This window comes from Hemitrygon akajei, chromosome 17, assembly GCF_048418815.1.
Source record: "Hemitrygon akajei chromosome 17, sHemAka1.3, whole genome shotgun sequence".
Lineage (NCBI taxonomy): Eukaryota > Metazoa > Chordata > Chondrichthyes > Myliobatiformes > Dasyatidae > Hemitrygon > Hemitrygon akajei.
In genome coordinates, this window is record NC_133140.1 from 71,736,521 (window position 1) to 71,756,212 (window position 19,692).

At 44.5% G+C, this 19,692-nt stretch overlaps 1 protein-coding gene across 2 annotated transcripts in view; it reads right to left on the bottom strand.

The window, feature by feature from the left end:
* The window catches only part of gse1b (Gse1 coiled-coil protein b), a 717,669-nt gene that overhangs the window by 71,696 nt on the left and 626,281 nt on the right, over window positions 1-19,692 (bottom strand). For both annotated transcript variants that reach the window (XM_073070370.1, XM_073070369.1), the window contains one exon: window positions 13,018-13,217. In XM_073070370.1, coding sequence (XP_072926471.1) covers window positions 13,018-13,217 — 200 coding nt within the window. The remainder of the gene's footprint in view (window positions 1-13,017; window positions 13,218-19,692) is intronic.

Sequence of the window (19,692 nt, forward strand, 5' to 3'; positions counted from 1 at the left end):
AAAACTTCCGCCACAAGAGCGACTCAGCTACAGAGATTGATCAGAAGCAATAAATTATTATTTAAGTACTTCCCACTGTGCACTGCACAACTACCAAACAAGTAGTGGTGAGCCAAAGAAAGCTCGATACCTGTAAACAACAGAATGGGTAAGGTTGAAGCATGATCATCTGGTAAAGGCTTGGAAAAGAACTGGTTGCCTCATGAGATCTCAGAGTGCCTTATCCATCATATCATCCATAGTCATTGACAGTCATAGAACTATACTGTACAGAAACAGGCCCTTCAGCCCAACTTGCCCATGCTGACCAAATTGCATAGTCCCATTTTACTTTGTTGTCCATACCCCTCTAAACTTCTCTCCTGTCCAAATACCTTAAATGTCATAATTGCACCACAACCAACAGAAGATATGCCCCAGTCCATCATGGGTAAAGCCATACCCACCATTGCACCCCAGCACACCTACACGAAGCTTGGTTGCAGGAAAGTGGCATCCATCACCAGGGTCCCACACCACCCAGGACATGCTCTCTCCTCAGTATTACCACCAAGAAGGAGCTTACGGGAGTCTCAGGGCTCACGCCATCAGGTTCAGAAGCAGTATTACCCCTCAACCATCAAGCTCTTGAACCAAAAGGGACAACCTCACTCATTTTCACTTGCCCCATCATTGAGATGTTTCCACAAACTATGGAATCACTTTCAGAGACTCTACATCTCATCTTCTTGATATTTATTACTTATTATTATTATTATTATTACTTTCTGTTTGTACTTGCAAGGTTTGTTGTCTTTTGCGCACTGGTTGAATGCCCAAGTTGGTGCAGGCGTTCATTGACTCTCTTACTGTTATTATTCTATTATGGATTTACTGAGTATGCCCACAAGAAAATGAATCTTAAGAGTTGTATATGGCGACATGTATATACTTTTATAATAAATTTACTTAGAACTTTTAAGTTTGAATCTCTGGCAGTTTGTTCCATAAACTCATCATTTCATTTCACTCTGTGAAAAAATTACCCCTCGGGTCCTTTTTATAACTTACTCCTCTCAAGTTAACCTTTGCCCCTCCCCCCTACCCTGGGGAAGAGACTGTGGCTGCTTCATAGTTATCTATCTCCCTCATGATTTTATATACCTCTTTTCTGTCACTCTTCAGCCTCACAGGCTCCAGTACCTACTGACCTTTCAGGCAATCTCTTTAAGCATTTGACTTTCATAAGTTGCCACTATTGTGACTAGTTAGATTTTGCACCAAAGGGAGAAATTATGAAACCATTTGTTAACATGTTAAATGCCACTTTTAGCTGTTCATCAGAATCTTCTTTCACAAGTCATTCTTAGTTAATCAGATGTGTTCCAGAAAAGAAGGTCTTATCTCAGTAATACTGTGTGTTGTTAATGGACGCAGTGTTTAAAAATTTGCTGTACAGTCACACCCTGCTAACAACCTTGTTTGCTACTTGTGTGTTAGTTGGCCAGACCCATAATGTCCTGCTTGGACGCAATGAGGAGCTCTCAGGATTTCTAACGGCAGGTCTGATTTCCATTGCTTATACATCACAGCACTGGTTTTGAACCAGTTCTGTTTGCCTTCTGACCCCGGGCAGAAGCAGATCTGGTAAACCAGAGCACAGCTCAAGAGATCCAGAAAACTGAGGATCCCAGCTAACACGGGACAAAAAATGACGGCATATGCCTGAGTAATTTACTCTGCTCCTGCTGCCTGGCCCAAGATCTTAATTCATGGCTCTTTGCACTCCTTCACCTTTCCAACCAAAGCATGCCAAGGGTAATCACACCATACAGGCAGCAGGTGGGAGGGTGATACTAAAACAAATAATACAACTTCCGATCCGCTGGCTTACTATATCCCCTTTACCACCCACTACTTTTAGAAACTTTTTTCCTGTGGGCAAGTACTTGGCATCTTCCCATGCTGGCTTGGTACAAATCAGAATGTGGGCAGTCGGCAAATGTTCCGTCCTTCCCTGATATTTGTGGCGGGGGTTCTTGACGGAGGATCCCCAGATAATCTGGACTGGCAGGCAGCAAGCGATAACCTCCGACTCAAAATCCGCCCCACTATGTATTTCCCCTCCCTCCAAACTCAGCCACGCTCCCCTATTTCCTGTTGGAGCTGATCGATGAATAATTCACGGGGGCAGCAGAACATGAAGACATTTAAATGTGCCTCGACACACTTAAACTCGAATACGCTCCTCAAATATTACCGCAGTTTGTTCAAAACACACCTTAATTTGTTGCTGCGCTAAAGGAGTAGTGTTTACAGATGAGCTGCCAAACATAATATTGTTTGACCAAAGTGAAGACTACCAGCCTGTTTGTGTGTGGTTGGCTGATACACTGCATGCTTTGTCACTGTTTAACCATGTCCAAGGTCTTACACTGCTGGTTTTAACCCCAGGCCCCCAGGCTACAGAGAATACAAAAAGGGAAACACACACACAGGCTGTTAAGGAGACTTTTTTGACTGGGTGTTCAATTTAAACTTTACTCGATATATAGAAGTCAGTGGAGCCCCAAGAAGTATTAAGTGAATTCAATCAGTACCAATTTTGAACCACTGCCATCACTTCTAAACCAATGCACTGTAATCACAACAGCTTAGCATCCTGTGGAAAGTGAGTCATCTCCTAATGGTCGAAATCCTTTCCACCATCCGCAAAGCACAGGTCAAGAGTGTGATGGAATACACTCCACCAGTCTGGGCGAGTGCAGCTCCATCAGTGATTAAAACGCTCACTCCTAACCAGGAAAGAGCACTGCAATGGCACTTCATCCACCACCTTACACGTTCATCCATCCACCATTGGTCCACAGCAAGTCAAAAAAAAACGTTGGAGGAATGCGGTAAGTCAGCAGGCATCTATAGATAGGAATAAACAGTTGACATCTAGGACCAAGACCTTTCATCAAGACTGGAAAGGAAGGGGGCAGGAACCAGAATAGGAAAGTGGAGGGAAGAGGGAGGACAAGTTGGCATATGGTGACACAAGGTGAGATGGGTAGGGGAAGGGGGAAAGGGGGAATGATGTGAGCTGGGAGATGATTGGTAGAAGGGATGAGGACGGAATAAGAAAGATGGTTCTGTCCCCTTCCTTTCCAATCCTGGTGAGAAGTGTCAGCCCAAAACATCAATCGTTTATTCCTCTCTAGAGATGCTGCCTGACTTGCTGAGTTTCTCTAGCATTTCGTGTGTGTTGTTCAAGATTTTCAGCATTGGCAGAATCTCTCGTGTCTATGAATTACCGGCCAACAGTGTGTAGCATCTTCAAAATGACTGCAGTAACTCATTGAGGCATAGGATAGGAATATCATAATGTGCAAGACCACCCCATAAGTCACATCATTTTCTAATTAGGAAATGTTCTATTAGTCCCCCATCATTCGGGATCTCAGTCCCGGAATCCTTTCCCATCAAATGTGCAAACACCCCTTGATCAGAAGCTCTGCAACAACGGCTTATGGCAGTTAGGAGGGACAACAAATGCAGGCCTTCCTAGAGGAGCCCAATGTCTGTATAATAAAAGCAGTACATACATCATGCACTTTACAACTTGAATGACATTCTAAATATTGCTTCAAATCACCCTCATTGCAAATAACTTATCACTAACCAACACTGTTTCTCCCCAATGCTGGATAGCTTAAAGGGCATTCCAAAGGGCTAATCACAAACCAAGATTGGGAAGATGTCCCGATGGAGGAGAACTCCCACCATGAGAGCAGACTTCCTCACCAGGGCTCACAGACTCAAGCTACGCTTTACTCAAACTTCACTTCGGTTTTACTGTGGTCCAAATGTGAAATCGGGGGGTGGGGGGGGGGGGGGTTACAAACTCTGCAGCAACATACAACACGCTGGAGGAACTCAGCAGGTCAGGTCAGGGAAATAGATAGTCAACATTCCAGGTCGAGACTCTTCAATTGGACTCATCTGACCACAAATTCTGACTGATCCAGGACTTCATGTCATCTCACTGCTCCGAGCTGAGATGTGCAAATAATTGGTAAGCAGAAAGCTGAATGGACTACTTCTGTGTCGGGTCATTGCATGATTTTATCTGCAATCAGCCTAGTGCAAGAGCAATAATAGTGAGTAGATCTGGTCAGTGACAGCAATCAAGGGGTATTAAAGTGTAAATTAGCCAGAATTCCTTAGGGTGGAGGAGCAGCACTTTATAACCTGATTAACTTCGATTTCTCCTCCTGATAAAAAGCAATTCCACCCCCCTCCCCTCTTCTTCTGTTCCTCACTCTGGCCTATCACATCTCCCTGGTTCCCCTCCTCCTCCCCTTTCTCCAATGATCCACTCTCCTCCCCAATCACATTCCTTCCTTTCCAGCTCTTTATCTTTTCTACCCTCCTGACTTCACCATCACCTTCTAGCTATCCTCCTTTCCCCCCACCTTTTAATTCCGGCATCTTCCCCCTTCCATTCCAGTCCTGAAGGAGGGTCTCAGTCCAAAACGTCAACTGTCTGATGCTGCCCGACCTTTTGATTTACTTCAGCATTTTGCGTGTGCTGTTGCTTTGGATTTCCAGCATTTGCAGAATATATCGTGTGTTTTTTTTTCTTGCTACGTTTGTCGCCAGCTTAGTTACACTTCTGAAATACTCACTCACAGAATGTTGGAAGAGGGGAGTGTTCACTGAGTTAACTCCCTATCCCAGTTACCCCTGGAATGATTGGTTGGCTGAGCCAATTCCCTTGAATGACAGTCACAATACTGAGCCCAGAGTCACATTTGGCCAGACTGGAAGATTCTTTCCCTGAAGGATATTCGTAAACTAGTTGAATTTTTACAACAATATCAACACTGGCTATTAAATTCCAGGTTACTTAATTAACCGAGAACTCCCCAGACTCTGTGATGAGACTGAAACATATGCCTCTGGATCTCTACTCTGGGTTTCTGAATTAATCCCATAACAATACTCTATCACCATTCTTATGCTTGAGCTATGCCATAGTCATTGTGCTAGGTTATAAATTAAATTTACATTATCCGAGAGTCAGAAGATAATCAACTAATTTGACAACATATGCCAGTGATATTAAACCTGTTTCTGATTCTGAAGACATTTTGCTCTCTATCCAAAAATGCATTTGTATTTCCTGGGGATAAGCAGAAACACGAGAAAGCCTACAGATGCTGGAAATCTAAAGTAACACACACAAAACACTCAGCAGGTCAGGCAACATCGCCGGAAAAGAATAAACAATTGACATTTTGGGCCGAGACCTTTCTTTGGCACCGGGGGGGGGGGGGGGGGGGGGGGAAGATGCCAGAGTAAAAAGGTGGGAGGGGAAAGCAGCTAGCTGGAAGGTGTTAGATGAAGCCAAATGGGTGGGAAAGGTCAAGGGCTGGAGAAGAAAGAATCTGACAGGAGAGGAGAGTGGACTATAAGAGAAAGGGAAGGAGCAGGGGACCCAGGGGGAAGTAACAGGCAAGTGAGAAGAGGTAAATGGTCAGAGTGGGGAATAGAGGAGGTGGAGAGAATAAACAGTTTTATCTAGTTTGGGATTTTGGTGGGAAAGGTCAGTCTTGGGATCCTTGACTGAATGCTAAAATATATCGGACAAAAAGAGCACAACAGATTACATGAATACAGGCAGCTTTTCCAGTCCAGCAATGAAACAGTAACCCCGAGGCACACCTACTGCTCCATCAATTCAACTCACCCAAGAGACAGCAGAATAGACTGTCACAGAGATGGACTGATGCGCAATGGAGGGTCTAGGTGGAAGAACAGATGGACGGCATCAGGGCTGGTTGAGATAAAGATCTCAGAAAAGAAACACAGAAGTGTATGAGTTGGAGAGGAGACGGAATATTAACTGTCATGCTATGTGTGTTTGAAGAGATTGATTTGAATATTAAGAGAGATGGAATGCACTTCAGCTGCCTTTAACCATTTGGATTAACCATCCAATAATTTAACTACGATATCCCTATGCCATATTTACAGTGCTAGATGAACAAGTGATCACTTTAATTAACGATGCCTGGGAAACTAAATATCCCAATCTTGAGTTATAGGAAAGATTGAGATGCAATGGGATTAGAATGCATCAGTGTGAGTTTCAGGCAAGATTAACCATATGGGTTCACCAACCATTAATTTAATCATTATATTACTATTGCTGAGCTTGAGCTAATTCACGCTCAGTGCATTCTGTAACAAGTGATTCTATCATTAATAACGTGTGGGATTCAAAAGCTACGTTATTCCCAATCTGAAGATGTTCTCAAAGGTGGATTTTTCCTAGGTATGAATTGAGATTGAGTTGAAGGTGAGATCAAGTGAAATGCAGGAAGACTGAGTGAATTGTAATTGATGCTGTGCGGATGGTGTTGGAGAGCACAGATGGAGAAAAGTTACAGAGGACAAACAACATTGGAAGAAAAATATTCAGGATTCAAATTTACTGATCATGTGTACATCGAAAGATACAGTGAAATGTGTCGTTTGCGTTAACAGTTAACATATCCGAGGGTGTGCCAGAGGCAGCCCTTACATTCCAGTGCCAAAATAACATGTCCACCATGGTCAGCAGAACAACACAAAACACAATAAAACAGAACACAGCAAGCAACAAATATATTGTCCTTTGCAAGTAAACAAGGCTGCCACACTGGAGCATATGTATCCGAAATTACATGATCCTAAATTGGGATTGGAAAACCACTGGAAGTGTAGTGGTTAGCATAACGCTTCACAGCACCAGCAACCCGGGATTATTTCCACTGCTACCTGTAAGGAGTTTGTATGGTCTCCTCTATGATCGTGTGGGTTCCTCCAAAGACACATAGGTTAGCAGATGTATTGGTCACATAGGTGTAATTGGGTGGTACAGGGTTGATGGGCCACAAGCGCCTGTTACAATGCTGTATTTCTTATTTTAAAAATCTAATAAATATTTAGAGATCGACCAAAATTGACTGTTAAGAGTGAGTTATTGAGAAATCAAATAATGGGGACAACAGTCTGATTTATCACAGTTCTTTGTCCAAATGGGTAAGACGTGCACGTGGTTCAAAGCGTGGATTTGGTGAGCCTATTGACTGCAGTTGACATGTGGATATTGCAGAACTTGTTAAGCCTCTCTTTACAGCTGGGCAAAAACCCAGACGGCACGGTGCAGGGGGGATGTGATGGCTCCCCTCAACACTAACTGAACTGTCAAAATATGACACGTTATCTCTTCTGATGGAAGATCGGTGACTTTCAGCACTAGCCCCACTTCGGTTTCCAGCACTTCACCACTTTTTCAGTGCCCGCAGTTATTTATTTTCATTCCAATACTTGTAATCCCCTGACTGATTCACTGTCCTACACAGAACTCTCCAGACAGTCATGGGCCCAAGGAAAGTATTCGGAACTGATTTATTTAGAAGATGGCACCTCGGTTCCTGTCTACTCTAAAAAGGATTCCTGTGGAAAGGTTTATTTGAAGCTCCACAAAAAAGATATCAAAAACAAACCTTTGGCTCCATTGCTCTCAGAGCCTCAGGTGATGTGTTAGGTTATTTGATGTGACACTGAACAACTGTGATCAAAAGGATTCGAACACTGAGTGAGCTGATAGTAACAGGAGCCAAGATTGACTGGAAAGTTGTGGAATGGTAGCATCCTGTCCACTGATACATTCTGGAAAGTATGAACCTGACATCTTTGGTAAATTCTTCAGTGCTGGAGCAGCCCATTCACATTCATGGAATGGCTGCTCTCTCTGGATGTTGGAACAGGAATTAGAATTGGTTCATTATTGTCACATGTACCGAGATGCAGTGAAAAGCTTTTTTTTTGCATATCGTGCATTGAGGTAGAACAAGGTATAACAGTAACACTGCAGAATAACGTGTAACAACTACAGTGAAAGTGCAGTGCAGGTAATGTGTGAGATTATAATGAGGTGGATTCTAAGGGCCAAGGGTCCAACTTATCATACTAGGGAACTATTAATAGTATTATAACAGTGGTGTAGAAGCTATTCTTGAGATAGAGGTATGTGTTTTCAGGCTTTTGTATCTTCTGCCTGATGGGAGAGGGGAGAAGAGAGTGTTTCCGGGGTGGTTGGGTCTCTGATTATACTGATTCTTTACTGAGGCAGCCAGAAGTACAGACAAGAGTTCATGGAGGGGAGGCTGGTTTCCGTGATACGTTGAACCATGTCCACAACCTTCTGCAGTTCCTCCAGTCCTGCACACAGCAGTTGCCATATCAAGCCTATATGCATCTAGATAGAATGCATTCTGTGGTGCGTTGATCAAAAGAAGTGTTTATGTCACACATTAGCTGTTTCCCAACCGACTTCATCCAAATCCGTCAACATATACAAGATGGCAGCAGAGCATGGTGACACTTTCCAGTCCTGATGAAGGGTCTCGGCCTGAAACATCAACTGTTTACTCTTTTCCTTTGGTGCCAAGTTGTATGGGTCCTAATGCCCTTCCCTTGGACAACATCGGTGGTGTAGAGAGGGGAGACTTGCAGCTTGAGCAACTGCTGGTCTTCCATTAAAAAACCTTGCCCAGGCTTGTGCCCTGGAAACTTTCCAAGGTGCAAATCTATGGTCTATCGAGACTAACGGAGGCCTACACACACCCTTTTCCATTAATGCTGCTTGTCTGGAGAGAGAGAGAGAGAGAGAGCGAGAGAGCGAGAGAGCGAGAGAGCGAGAGAGCGAGAGAGCGAGAGAGAGAGAGAGAGCGAGAGAGAGAGCGAGAGAGAGAGCGAGAGAGAGAGCGAGAGAGAGAGCGAGAGAGAGAGCGAGAGAGAGAGAGAGAGTGAGAGAGTGAGAGTGTGAGAGTGTGTGTGTGTGTGTGTGTGTGTGTGTGTGTGTGTGTGTGTGTGTGTGTGGGCATGTTGCTTTGGATTTCCAGCATCTGCAGATTTTCCCAAGTTTGTGGACTCTTTTTTGTTTTGCAAAGGCTGTATCCAATAATAGTGGCCATCAAGCTCCGGGATAACCATTAGCTCCCATCTGGCTCCCAGATTTACAGCATATGTAGAATTGCTCGTCTTTGTCATCAAATCCCATTTCTAATGTGTTGATATGTCGAAACTTTCTGATGCATTAATATCATTTGAGCTACTGTGGATGGGCTTGATAGAGGTTGAATTTCAATCCAGTCAACATGGGACACTGAGGTACTGAGGATGTTCTGGGAAGGGAGAAATTCCACTAAAGCCCTAATGGGACACCAGATTAGGACTTACTCCCACATCTAAATACCCTTGAGAAGAAGGAGGCAAATGGTTTGATGTAACAATTGGTTTACAATCTCAGTGTTCTGCAGTTACATACGGATAAGGAAGGCAGATTTCCCTCACTAGTTGTCCACATGGATTCTTACAGTGAGTCAGTGGTTTCATGATCACCTTTAATGATACTGTCATAGAACACTACAGCATATAAACAGGCCTTTCAGCCCATCTAGTCCATGCCAAACTCTTATTCTGTCTGGTCCCATTGACCAGCACCCAGACCATTGCCTCCATACCCCTCTCATCCATGTACTTACCCAAATTCCTCTTAAATGTTGAAAACGAACTTGTAACCACTTCTTCTGCTGGCAACTCTTTTTACACTCTCATCATCCTCTAAGTGAAGAAGTCCTGCCTCATTTTCACTTTAAATATTTCACCTTTCACTTTTAACCCACGACCTCTAGTTCTAGTCTCACCCAACCTCAGTGGAAAAATCCTGCTGGCATTTGCCCTATCTATAACCCCTCATAACATTTTATACTGCTATCAAATCTTCCCTCACTCTCCTACGCTCCAAGGAAAAACATCCAGACCTATTCAACCTTTCCCTGTAACTCAGGACCTCTGGCAATGTCCTTGTAAATTTTCTCTGTACTCCTTCAAACTGATTGATATCTTTCCATAGGTAGGTGACCAGAACTGCACCCAATACTCCAAATTAGGCGTCAGCAATGTCTTATGCAACTTCAACATAACATCCCAACTCCTGTACTGATAACTTATGATGTAAGCTTTCGGAAAAAAAACATGTAACTAATTGAACCTGATTTCTCAGGGCTGAATCCTGTTGGTACATCATTCTTCTAGGCATCTGTTATTCAGACTGGGGAAGAGGAGGAGGAGGTGGAGAGAAATCGCACAGGGATGTGAAGATTTCAAGCAGACAAAACTTTTACTTTACAAAATAAAGATTAATTTTCCACCGAATTATTGCAGCACACCCGAAGCTAATTCTGCCATTCAAGCGCACTTTATGAATTATTGTGGCACTTGAGGTTAGGAATGCCAGTCAGCTTTCGAAAATGGCTCAGCTTAGCAAGACTTAAGAATTCTTCCAAGGTTCACTTCACTCTTCGCCTTCCTTTTCGGAATCCACTACTGAACTTGTTCCAGCTGAATTTGGATCACTGATGTCAAGGATTCACCCACCACCCCTGTGTACCCCCACCAGCCCACCCCTTTCTAACTTAATAAATTCCCGACAGCAATTGACAAACTTTGAAGGCCATACCACCAACAGGAATATTCTCCCGAATGGATTAAGCGGACATAAATCAGATAAAGGCAAGTAAACTCTGCTTGCTTTAGGACCCCAGAGAGTCAATTATTCTTTGGAAGGGAAAGAAAACAAATACATTCAGCAACCGTTCTCCATCAGAGTTATAGCTGCATGCTTGTCATGGCACTAGCAAATCAGTCAAGCTCTTCTTATTAATGAAATCTCTCATGCACAATGCAAGACACGAGAACTACATTTTACATTTAGTCTCAAGCATCGGAACTGATTTGGTTTACTGAGCAGGGTCCTAATCAGACAATTAGCTGGAACACTGAATGCTCCTGTTCCCAGTGTAGCTGGGTGATAATTTGATTAATCCATTAAGAGCTGACTTGTGCAGTGTACACATTCACCTTGCACTAATGGAGGAATGCGCTGGAATCTAAAATCTGAACACTCTCGTCAGGTTGCGCCACAAAAAGAGTTAAAGCCCTGGAGACGCAGGGCACTGACTGTGGCAGATTCGGAAAACGGATCAGGTTCAAGTCCCAGCCTAGGAACTTCAGCACAAAAGTCTGGGCTGACTTTCCGAATCACTGCAATGTCAGTTGTTTATGGGACAAAGTCCTGTTTGTCCTCAAGTGAATGCAAAAGCTTCCACTATGCTATTTTGATGAAGGGTATAGATTCATTGAGCACTACAGCACAAAAACAGGCCCTTTGACCCATCTAGTTAGTGCTGAACTGTTATTCTGCTTAGTCCTTTCTACCCACATCCAGACCATAGCCTTCCATATCCCTCTCATCTCATTCATGTACTTACCCAAACTTCTCTCACATGTTGCAACTGAAGCCGCATACACCGTTTCTGACAGCAGTTCATTCCATATTTGCACAGCCCTCTGAGTGAAGAAGTTCCCCTTAAATATTTCATCTTTCACCCTTAACCTATGACCTCGAGTTCTAGTCTCATCCAAACTCAGTGGAATAAGCCTGCTTGCATTAGCCCTATCTATGCCCCACATAATTTTGTAAACCTTCTATATTCCTGATAACTTTGCATGCCTAGTTTTATGTGACAATATATTCCAGCCAATACTCAATCCACTTTCACAATTTTCTCGCATTGTGGTGAACCTGTGGAACTCATTGCCACAGACAGCTATGGAGTCATTGGGTATACTTAAAGTAGAGGCTGATAGTTTCTTCATCGGGAAGGATGCCAAAGGTAGGAGAATGGGTTTGAGAGCAGCCATGATGGAATGGTGCAGCAAACTTGATGGGCCAAACGGACTAATTCTGCTCCAATGTCTTATGTTGCTCTGCATAAATCGGCTGCTGAATTCTATGCATCAAAACAGTGACCACATCCTTTCAAACTTCAAGTGTGATATACAAATGTCTACTGTATTTTTGGACTTTATTAGTCCCACAACTATGGTCTCCGAGCAGGTGGAACTGGAGGGAGTCCATGTGGATATAAAGGCTCGTGGCTCAGACCAGTAACTGAGGACAACACTTTGTCCTGTGGTTACAACTGGCCTAACCTGGACAGCAAGAGAAACTGGGAGATAGGAAAAGGCAAAACTTCAAAGCTGCGAAGCAAATTACCTCTAAAATCTGCAGTCCTAAAGAGAACGAAGACAGAGAGCTGGGCCAAATGCCCTTAGGAGAGCCACACCATTTACTTATCCTTTGCTAGAAAGCAGTTCCCACTACCGCAGATCAAGCAGCATCTATGGAGAGTAATGAACAGTCAACATTTTGGGCTGAGACCCTTCGTCAGGGCCTGATCCACGTTATTAGGTACAGGAGTGGGACCTGGTGTGGTCTTCTTCTGCTGTGGCCTATCCACTTCAAGTTTCGGTGTGCTGTGGGCTCAGAGGTGCTTTTCTGCACACCACTGTTGAAACGTGTGGTTATTTGAGCTACTGCTGCCTTCTTGCCAGTTTGAACCAGTCTGCCCTGACCTGACTTCTCTTATTAACAAGACATTTCTGCCCTCAGAACTGCCACTCACTGGATGTTTTTATTTATCACACCATTCTCTATAAACCCAAGAGTGTGAAAATCCCAGGAGATGAGCAATTTCCGAGAAACTCAAATCACCATGTCTATCACAATCAATCATTCCATGGTCAAAGTCACTTAGATCACATGTTTTCCCATCCTGTACTTAATCTGAGCAAGAATTGAACCTCTTGACCATGTCCACATGCTTTTATGCATTGAGTTGCTGCCACATGGTTAGCTGATTAAATACTTGCATTACTGAGCAGGTGGACACGTGTACCTAATAAAATGGCCACTGAGTGTATGAGGCCACAGCCCAGGTTCCACTCAGCTCCACCTTCGTCTCATACACATGGGAATCAAAACTAAAATACAAGGAGAAGCTGGAGCTGAAATTCAATCCCAGACTAACCTCTTTGCTGTTTCAGTGCCCTCAATTTTCCTCTGAAAGCTTCAGCTAGTAAGGGTGAACTTACCTGTCTGCTGTCACTCCGCCAAAGCCCATTAACGGTTTTGGTTGGGGCAATTGTCACCACGGGGGGAGTGCTGGGAACACTGTGACCAGCTGGAGGAACAAGGATGGTTCCAATCGGACCTCTTTTGGGCGTACTAGCAGGAGAACTGTGATTGGTGGCCGGAGAGGAGACTGGAGAGGACTCGCTGCTTATCGAAGATCCTGGAAAACAAAGACATTCAAGTGATTGCTCAGTTAAATGCCTAACCTTAAAAAAAACCTGTAGGTTGTCAGCTCAGAAAATTCAGCAGCTAATTTGCATGAGAAGGAATCCTGAATCCCCACACTGGTACAGAAAGACCAATGCCCAGGAATGGAAGCAATAAAGTCTACATTAACTGGTGGATACAGCCCAGTCTATCACAGATAAAGCCCTCCACACATTTACAAGGGGGGCTGCTATAAGAAAATTGCATTCATCAAGAACCACACCATCCTAGGAATATCCTTTTCTTGCTATTACCATCGGACAGGAGGTACCGGAGCCTTGGGCCCCACACCAGCAGGTACAGGAACAGTTAGTACTCTCAACAATCAAGTTCCTGAACCAATATGGATAACTTTACTCACCTCAAATCTGACTGACTCCACAACCTATAGACTGACTTACAAGAATTCTACACCTCATGTGTGGCATGGTAGTACAGGTGACCTGGGTTCAATTCCCACTGCTGACTGTAAGGAGTTTGTACATCCTTCCTGTGATCATGTGGGTTTCCTCTGGGAGCTCAGGCTTCCCCCTACAGTCCAAAGCTAATGGGTCATTGTAAATTGTCCCATGATTAGGCCAGCATTAATTGGGGGTTACTAAGCGGTGTGGCTTTAATGGCTGGAACGGCCTATTCTGCGCTGTATCTCAATACATAAACATTCTTATAGAGAGATCAGAAGTGGAGAGAGTGAGCAGTTTCCAAGTTCCTTGGTGTCAAGATCTCCGAGGATCTAACCTGGTCCAAACAAATCGATGCAGTAGGCAAGACAGCGGCTATACTTTATTAGGAGTTTGAAGAGATTTGGCATGTCAACAAATACACTCAAAAACTTCTATAGTTGTACCGTGGAGAGCATCCTGACAGGCTACATCACTGTCTGGTATGGAGGGGCTACTGCACAGGACCGAAAGAAGCTGCAGAAGGTTGTAAATCTAGTCAGCTCCATCTTGGGCACTAGCCTACAAAGTACCTAGGACATCTTTAGGGAGCGGTGACTCAGAAAGGCAGCGTCCATTATTAAGGACCTCCAGCACCCAGGACATGCCATTTCTCACTGTTACCATCAGATAGGAGATACAGAAGCCTGAAGGCACACACTCAGCGATTCAGGAACAGCTTCTTCCCCAAAGTTGAAGTATCCAAAGATAGTATCCAAAGTTGAAGCTTTGGATACTATCCCACTTTTTAAAAATATACAATACTTCTGTTTTTGCACATTTTTAAAAATCTATTCCATATACATAATTGATTTACTTGTTTATTTATTATTGTTTTATTTTATTTTTTCTCTCTCTGCTAAACTATGAATTGCATTGAACTGCTGCTGCTATGTTGTCCAATTTCATGTCACATGCTGGTGATAATAAACCCGATTCCAATTCTGATTATTGTTTATTTGCATAATGTCTTCTTTTGCACATTGGTTGCTTATCAGTATTTGTTTATGTATAGCTTTTCATAAGTTCTATTGTAGTTCTTTATTTTCCTGTAAAGGCCTGCAAAAATAATTAAAATCAAGGTGACATTATGGTGACATGTACTCGTCATACTTCAATAATAAATTTACTTGGACTTTGAAATGGCAGGCCATTTGGTAGTGTTGGCTGGTATATGCTTTTGGACAGGGCACAAGACGCCTGACCCACACTTCCAATAATAACAAGCAAGGCAGAAGGTATCTAACTGGATGCTCCTTTACTGCAGTTTCTACATGTCATACTGGAACAGCCACAACGATATGCTTGGATTAAGCCTCATTCCTTTATCCACAACCCTCCAACACAATGGACCATTGAGCCCAAATGCCACGTTGTAGACTTCAGATTCGGCCTCCTCTAAAGCATCTGAAATTTTTTAATGAATTTGCGGCATCCGTCCACTTACACTACTTTTTCATTGATGGGAGAACAGCTCCTGGCGGCCTCGGTCCAGATGAAAACAGGCCTTCTTGTTTTTGGTAAATTATTCCCTAATCTAAGTGTTCACAATTCTCCTGAGATCTCCGGCCATAAAAATTTAAAAGTTGTAAATAACAGAAGTAATGGGAAAGGCAAATCGCTTTGATGCAAACAAGAGGCAGGGGCACCTTGGGTCTTAAATATAATTGTGTGTCAATTAATTACATCCTAATGCACTCCAAATGCCCAGTTATGCAGTCAGCAAGTATGTTCCCTTCAGGTCTGGGTAAGGCCCTCAGTAAGTTTGCTATGCAAGGTAACTGATTCCAGAGAAAGTGGACTAATTCTCTTTAAATAAGACAGTTTATTTTACAGAACCGCAGTGGAAAAAACATCTTTGAATCCTTGGCAGAGAAGCGTTGCTGAGCTCCCCCAGCTGTGATGATTAGGGATTGGAGTTCTACTGCTGGTGCCTCTAAAGCGCCTTCACGAGCAATGACCACACACCCCAGTCGTGATAACGACCTGGTTCTTGTCGCCAGCCGCGCGATTGGTGCCCCAACTCTTCTGGCAGAATGGGGGGGGGGGATCTTGCAAATTACAGGATCTGTGATCTTTGCAATGTGACAGTCATCTCTCTGCTACTGTATTGCTCAGTAACGCGATCGATGCGTGGGAAATCCTCTTTCCCACAGGAAAGAGGAGCAATAAGCTTGAAAGAGTGCAGAGAAAGATGTTGCCAGGACACGAGGAGCTGAGTTACAGGAATAGGTTGAATAGGTGAGGGCTTTATTTCTTACAGCACAGGAGAATGAGGGGAGACCTTATATGCAAAACGATGAGGAGTTTAGACAGAGTGAATGCATGCAGACCCACTTCCCCACCCTGGTTAGGTGACACTAGAACCAGAGCTCATACGTAGGTTTAGGGTGAAAGGTTTATTTAAGGGGCATCTTAAAGGTTTATTTAAGGTGAGAAGGAACATTTTCAGTCAAAGTGTGGTATGAGTGCAGAAGGAGCTGCTAGTGGAAATGGTGGATATGGATTCAAGTGAAGTTTGAACAGGTACACAGATGAGAGGGGTACAGAGGCCTATGGTCCAAGTGCAAGTAGATGGAACTAGGCAGTAAACCCAAGTCAGCATTGATTGGATGGGCCAAAGGGCCTGTTTCTGTGCTGTAGTTCTCTATGACTCTATCTATAGTGCTGCCTCCCTGGGCACTTCAATCAGCATGTTACCAGCGCCAGGCTCTGTGTCTGAGAAGCTGGCAGGTCAGGCCAAGGGAGAGATTATGCTTTCTCTGATTATTTATTTGGGGGAAGAGCTCTGCTGATCAGACTTGTGCTGTCACCAAGAACCTACCATGGGACAGCATGAGCTCAAACATCACAGGGGAGGGCACTGCCTGAGATAAGATCACCCATTCTTGCTGGGGTTCAGCCACTGTTGGCAGAAGACAGACACTGAAGCAACAATCTGGCAGAAATCTTTAATGCAATTACCAACACATAAAGACAAATGTACCCTCAGAAGTACCTCAAAATGTAGACATCCCTGCACTGGGCTATTGGCTAAAGATCATGAGAAGTGACAGAGACACGTTCCTATAGATCGATACAGAAGAGATCCAGCAGATGCTGGAGCTCTTGAGAAACACACACAAAATGCTGAAAGAACTCAGCAAGTCAGGCAGCATCTCTGGAGGGAAATTAACAGATGACATTTCAGGCCAAAACCTTCCATCAGGTCTGGAAAATGCTGGGGAAGAACCCTCCTTCCCTTTATTCTATGGTCCACTGTTCCTCCAATCAGATTCATTTTTCTTCAGCGCTTTACCTATTATCTCTATTATCTCCCAGTTTCTCAGATCACCCGGCTTCCCTCTCACCTGGTCTCACCTATCAGCTGCCATCTTGTACTCCTCCCCCTCCCCCTCCCACCTTCTAATTCTGGCTTCTCTCCTTTTCTGTTCCAGTCCTCATGAAGTGTCTCTGCCCGAAATGTTGACTGTTTATTCCCCTCCATGGATACTACCTGACTTGATGAGTTCTTCCAGCATTTTGTGTGTGTTCCTCTGGATGGGCATTAAAGCAGAAAGGACTGGGAAGGTGGAATTAAAAGATGACCACTTGGAAAGAGAACCAGAAACAAATGACAGAGCTTCTATGGTCACGGTGATTGTGTGTCTGGGACTCGTTAATTTCAGCAGCAGAGAGACTGGCAGATGGGGAGGGAACATATTCCGCTTTTGACAAACAAAAGCAACCTGTTCACAATTCTCAGGAAATTTTGCTAACATTGGAAATAATTTGGGAACAGGCAGAATTCTCAGGCCATTTGTTTTGGATGGTTGTTGGCTTTATTTTATGTACAGCGTGTGCCAGCTTTGGAATCTGAAATGGATGTGCCCAACTGTGATCGCGGCACAGTTGAATATTAATCACTAACACAGGAAACAAAAGTAAGCTGAGTTCTCAGCAAACACACACAAAATGCTGGAGGAACTCAGCAGGCCAGGCACCATCTATGGAAAAGGGTACAGTCGACGTTTTGGGCCGAGACCCTTCAGCAGGTCTGGAGAAAAGAGTCAGAGTACGAAGATGGGGGGGAGGAAGAAACACAAGGTGACAGGTGAAACCGGAAGTAAAGAGATGGGAAGTTGATTGGTGAAAGAGATGCAGGGCTGGAGAAGAGGGAATCTGCTAGGAGAGGACAGGAGGCCATGGGAAAAGGAAAAGGGGGAGGAGCAGAGGAGGTGGTGAGCAGGAAAGGTGAGAGAGGGGAATGGGGAATGGTGAAGAGGGGGGAGTGGGGTAGGTAAGGCATTACCAGAAGTTTGAGAAATGTTCGTCCCATCAGGTTGGAGGCTATCCAGACAGAATATAAGGCGCTGCTCCTTCAACTCGAGTGTGGCCTCATCGCGACAGTAGAGAAGGCCATGGATTGACATGTCGGAATGGGAATGGGAAGTGGAATTAAAATGGGTGCCCACTGGGAGACCCCATTTTTTTCTGACGGACAGAGCGTAGGTGCTCAGTAAAGTGGTCTCCCAATCTACATTGTGACTCACCAATACACAGGAGGCCACACCGGGGGGGCCCTGAAGGACTCACAGCTGAAGTGTCACCTCACAAAGAATCATTTGGGGCCCTGAATGGTAGTGAGGGAGGAGGGGTAGGGGAAGGTGTAGCACTTGCTCTGCTTGCCAGGAGGGAGATCGGTGGGAAGGGATGGGGGGGATGAGTGGACAAGGGAGTCGCCTAGGGAGCGATCCCTGCGGAAAGCAGAAAGTAAGGGGGAGGGAAAGATGTGCTTGTTGGAGGGATCCTGTTGGAGAAGGCAGAAGTTACAAAATTATGTGCTGGTCGTGGAGGCTGGTGAGGTGGTAGGTGAGGACAAGAGGAACCCTACCCCTGTTGGGATGGCGGGAAGATGAGGTGAGGGCAAAATAGAAGAGATGCAGTTGATGGAGGAAGGGAAGCCCCTTTCTTTGAAGAAGGAGGACATCTCCTTTGTTCTGGAATGAAATGCCTCATTCTGAGAGCAGATGTGGCGGAGACAGAAGAATTGAGAAAAGGGGATGGCTAACGGGTGGGAAGAGGTATAGTCCAAGTAGCTGTGTGTGTCAGTGGGTTATAATAGACATCAGCAGATATGCTGCCCCAGAGATAGAGACAGAGAGATCAAGAAAGGGGAGAGAGATGTCGGAAATGGACTAGGCAAATTTGAAGGCAGGGTGAAAGTTGGAGGTAAAGTTGATGAAGTTGACGAGCCCAGCATGCATGCAGGAAGCAGCACCAATGCAGTCATCGATGTAGCAAAGGAAATGTTGGGGAGTGATACCAGTGTAGGCTTGGAACATAGACTGTTCCACATAGCGAACAAAAAGGCAGGCATAGCTGGGACCTATGTGAGTGCCCCTGGTTACACCTTTTGTTTGAAGGAAGTGGGAAGAGCCAAAGGGGAAATTATTGAGAGTGAGGACAAGTTCCGCCAGATGGAGGAGAGTGGTGGTGGAGGGGAACTGTTTTGAGTTTGGTGTCCAGAAAGAAACAAAAAGCCTTGAGGTCTTCCTGGTGGGGGATGGAGGTGCATAGGGACTGGACATCCATAATGAAAATAAGAAGATCGGGGCCAGGGAGCTTGAAATCATTGAAAAGATCGTGCAAAGTGTCACGGATGTAGGTAGGATGGGAATGAACCGGGGGTGGATAAAACTGAGTCAAGGTATGTAGATGTAAGTTCAGTGGGGTAAAAACAAACAGAAACAATGAGGCCTACCTGGACAGGCAGGTCTGTGGATCTTGGGTAGGAGGTAGAAACGAGAGGTGTGATGAGGGAACTATGAAGTTGGTGGCAGTGTATGGGAGATCCCCAGAGACAATAAGGTTGGTGATGGTGTGGGAGACAATGGCCTGGTGCTCCTTAGTGGGGTCCTGTTCGAGGGGTAAGTAGAAGGAGGTGTCTGACAGAAGTTGCCAGGCCTCAGCAAGGTAGAGATCAGTCTACCAGACGACTACAGTAAC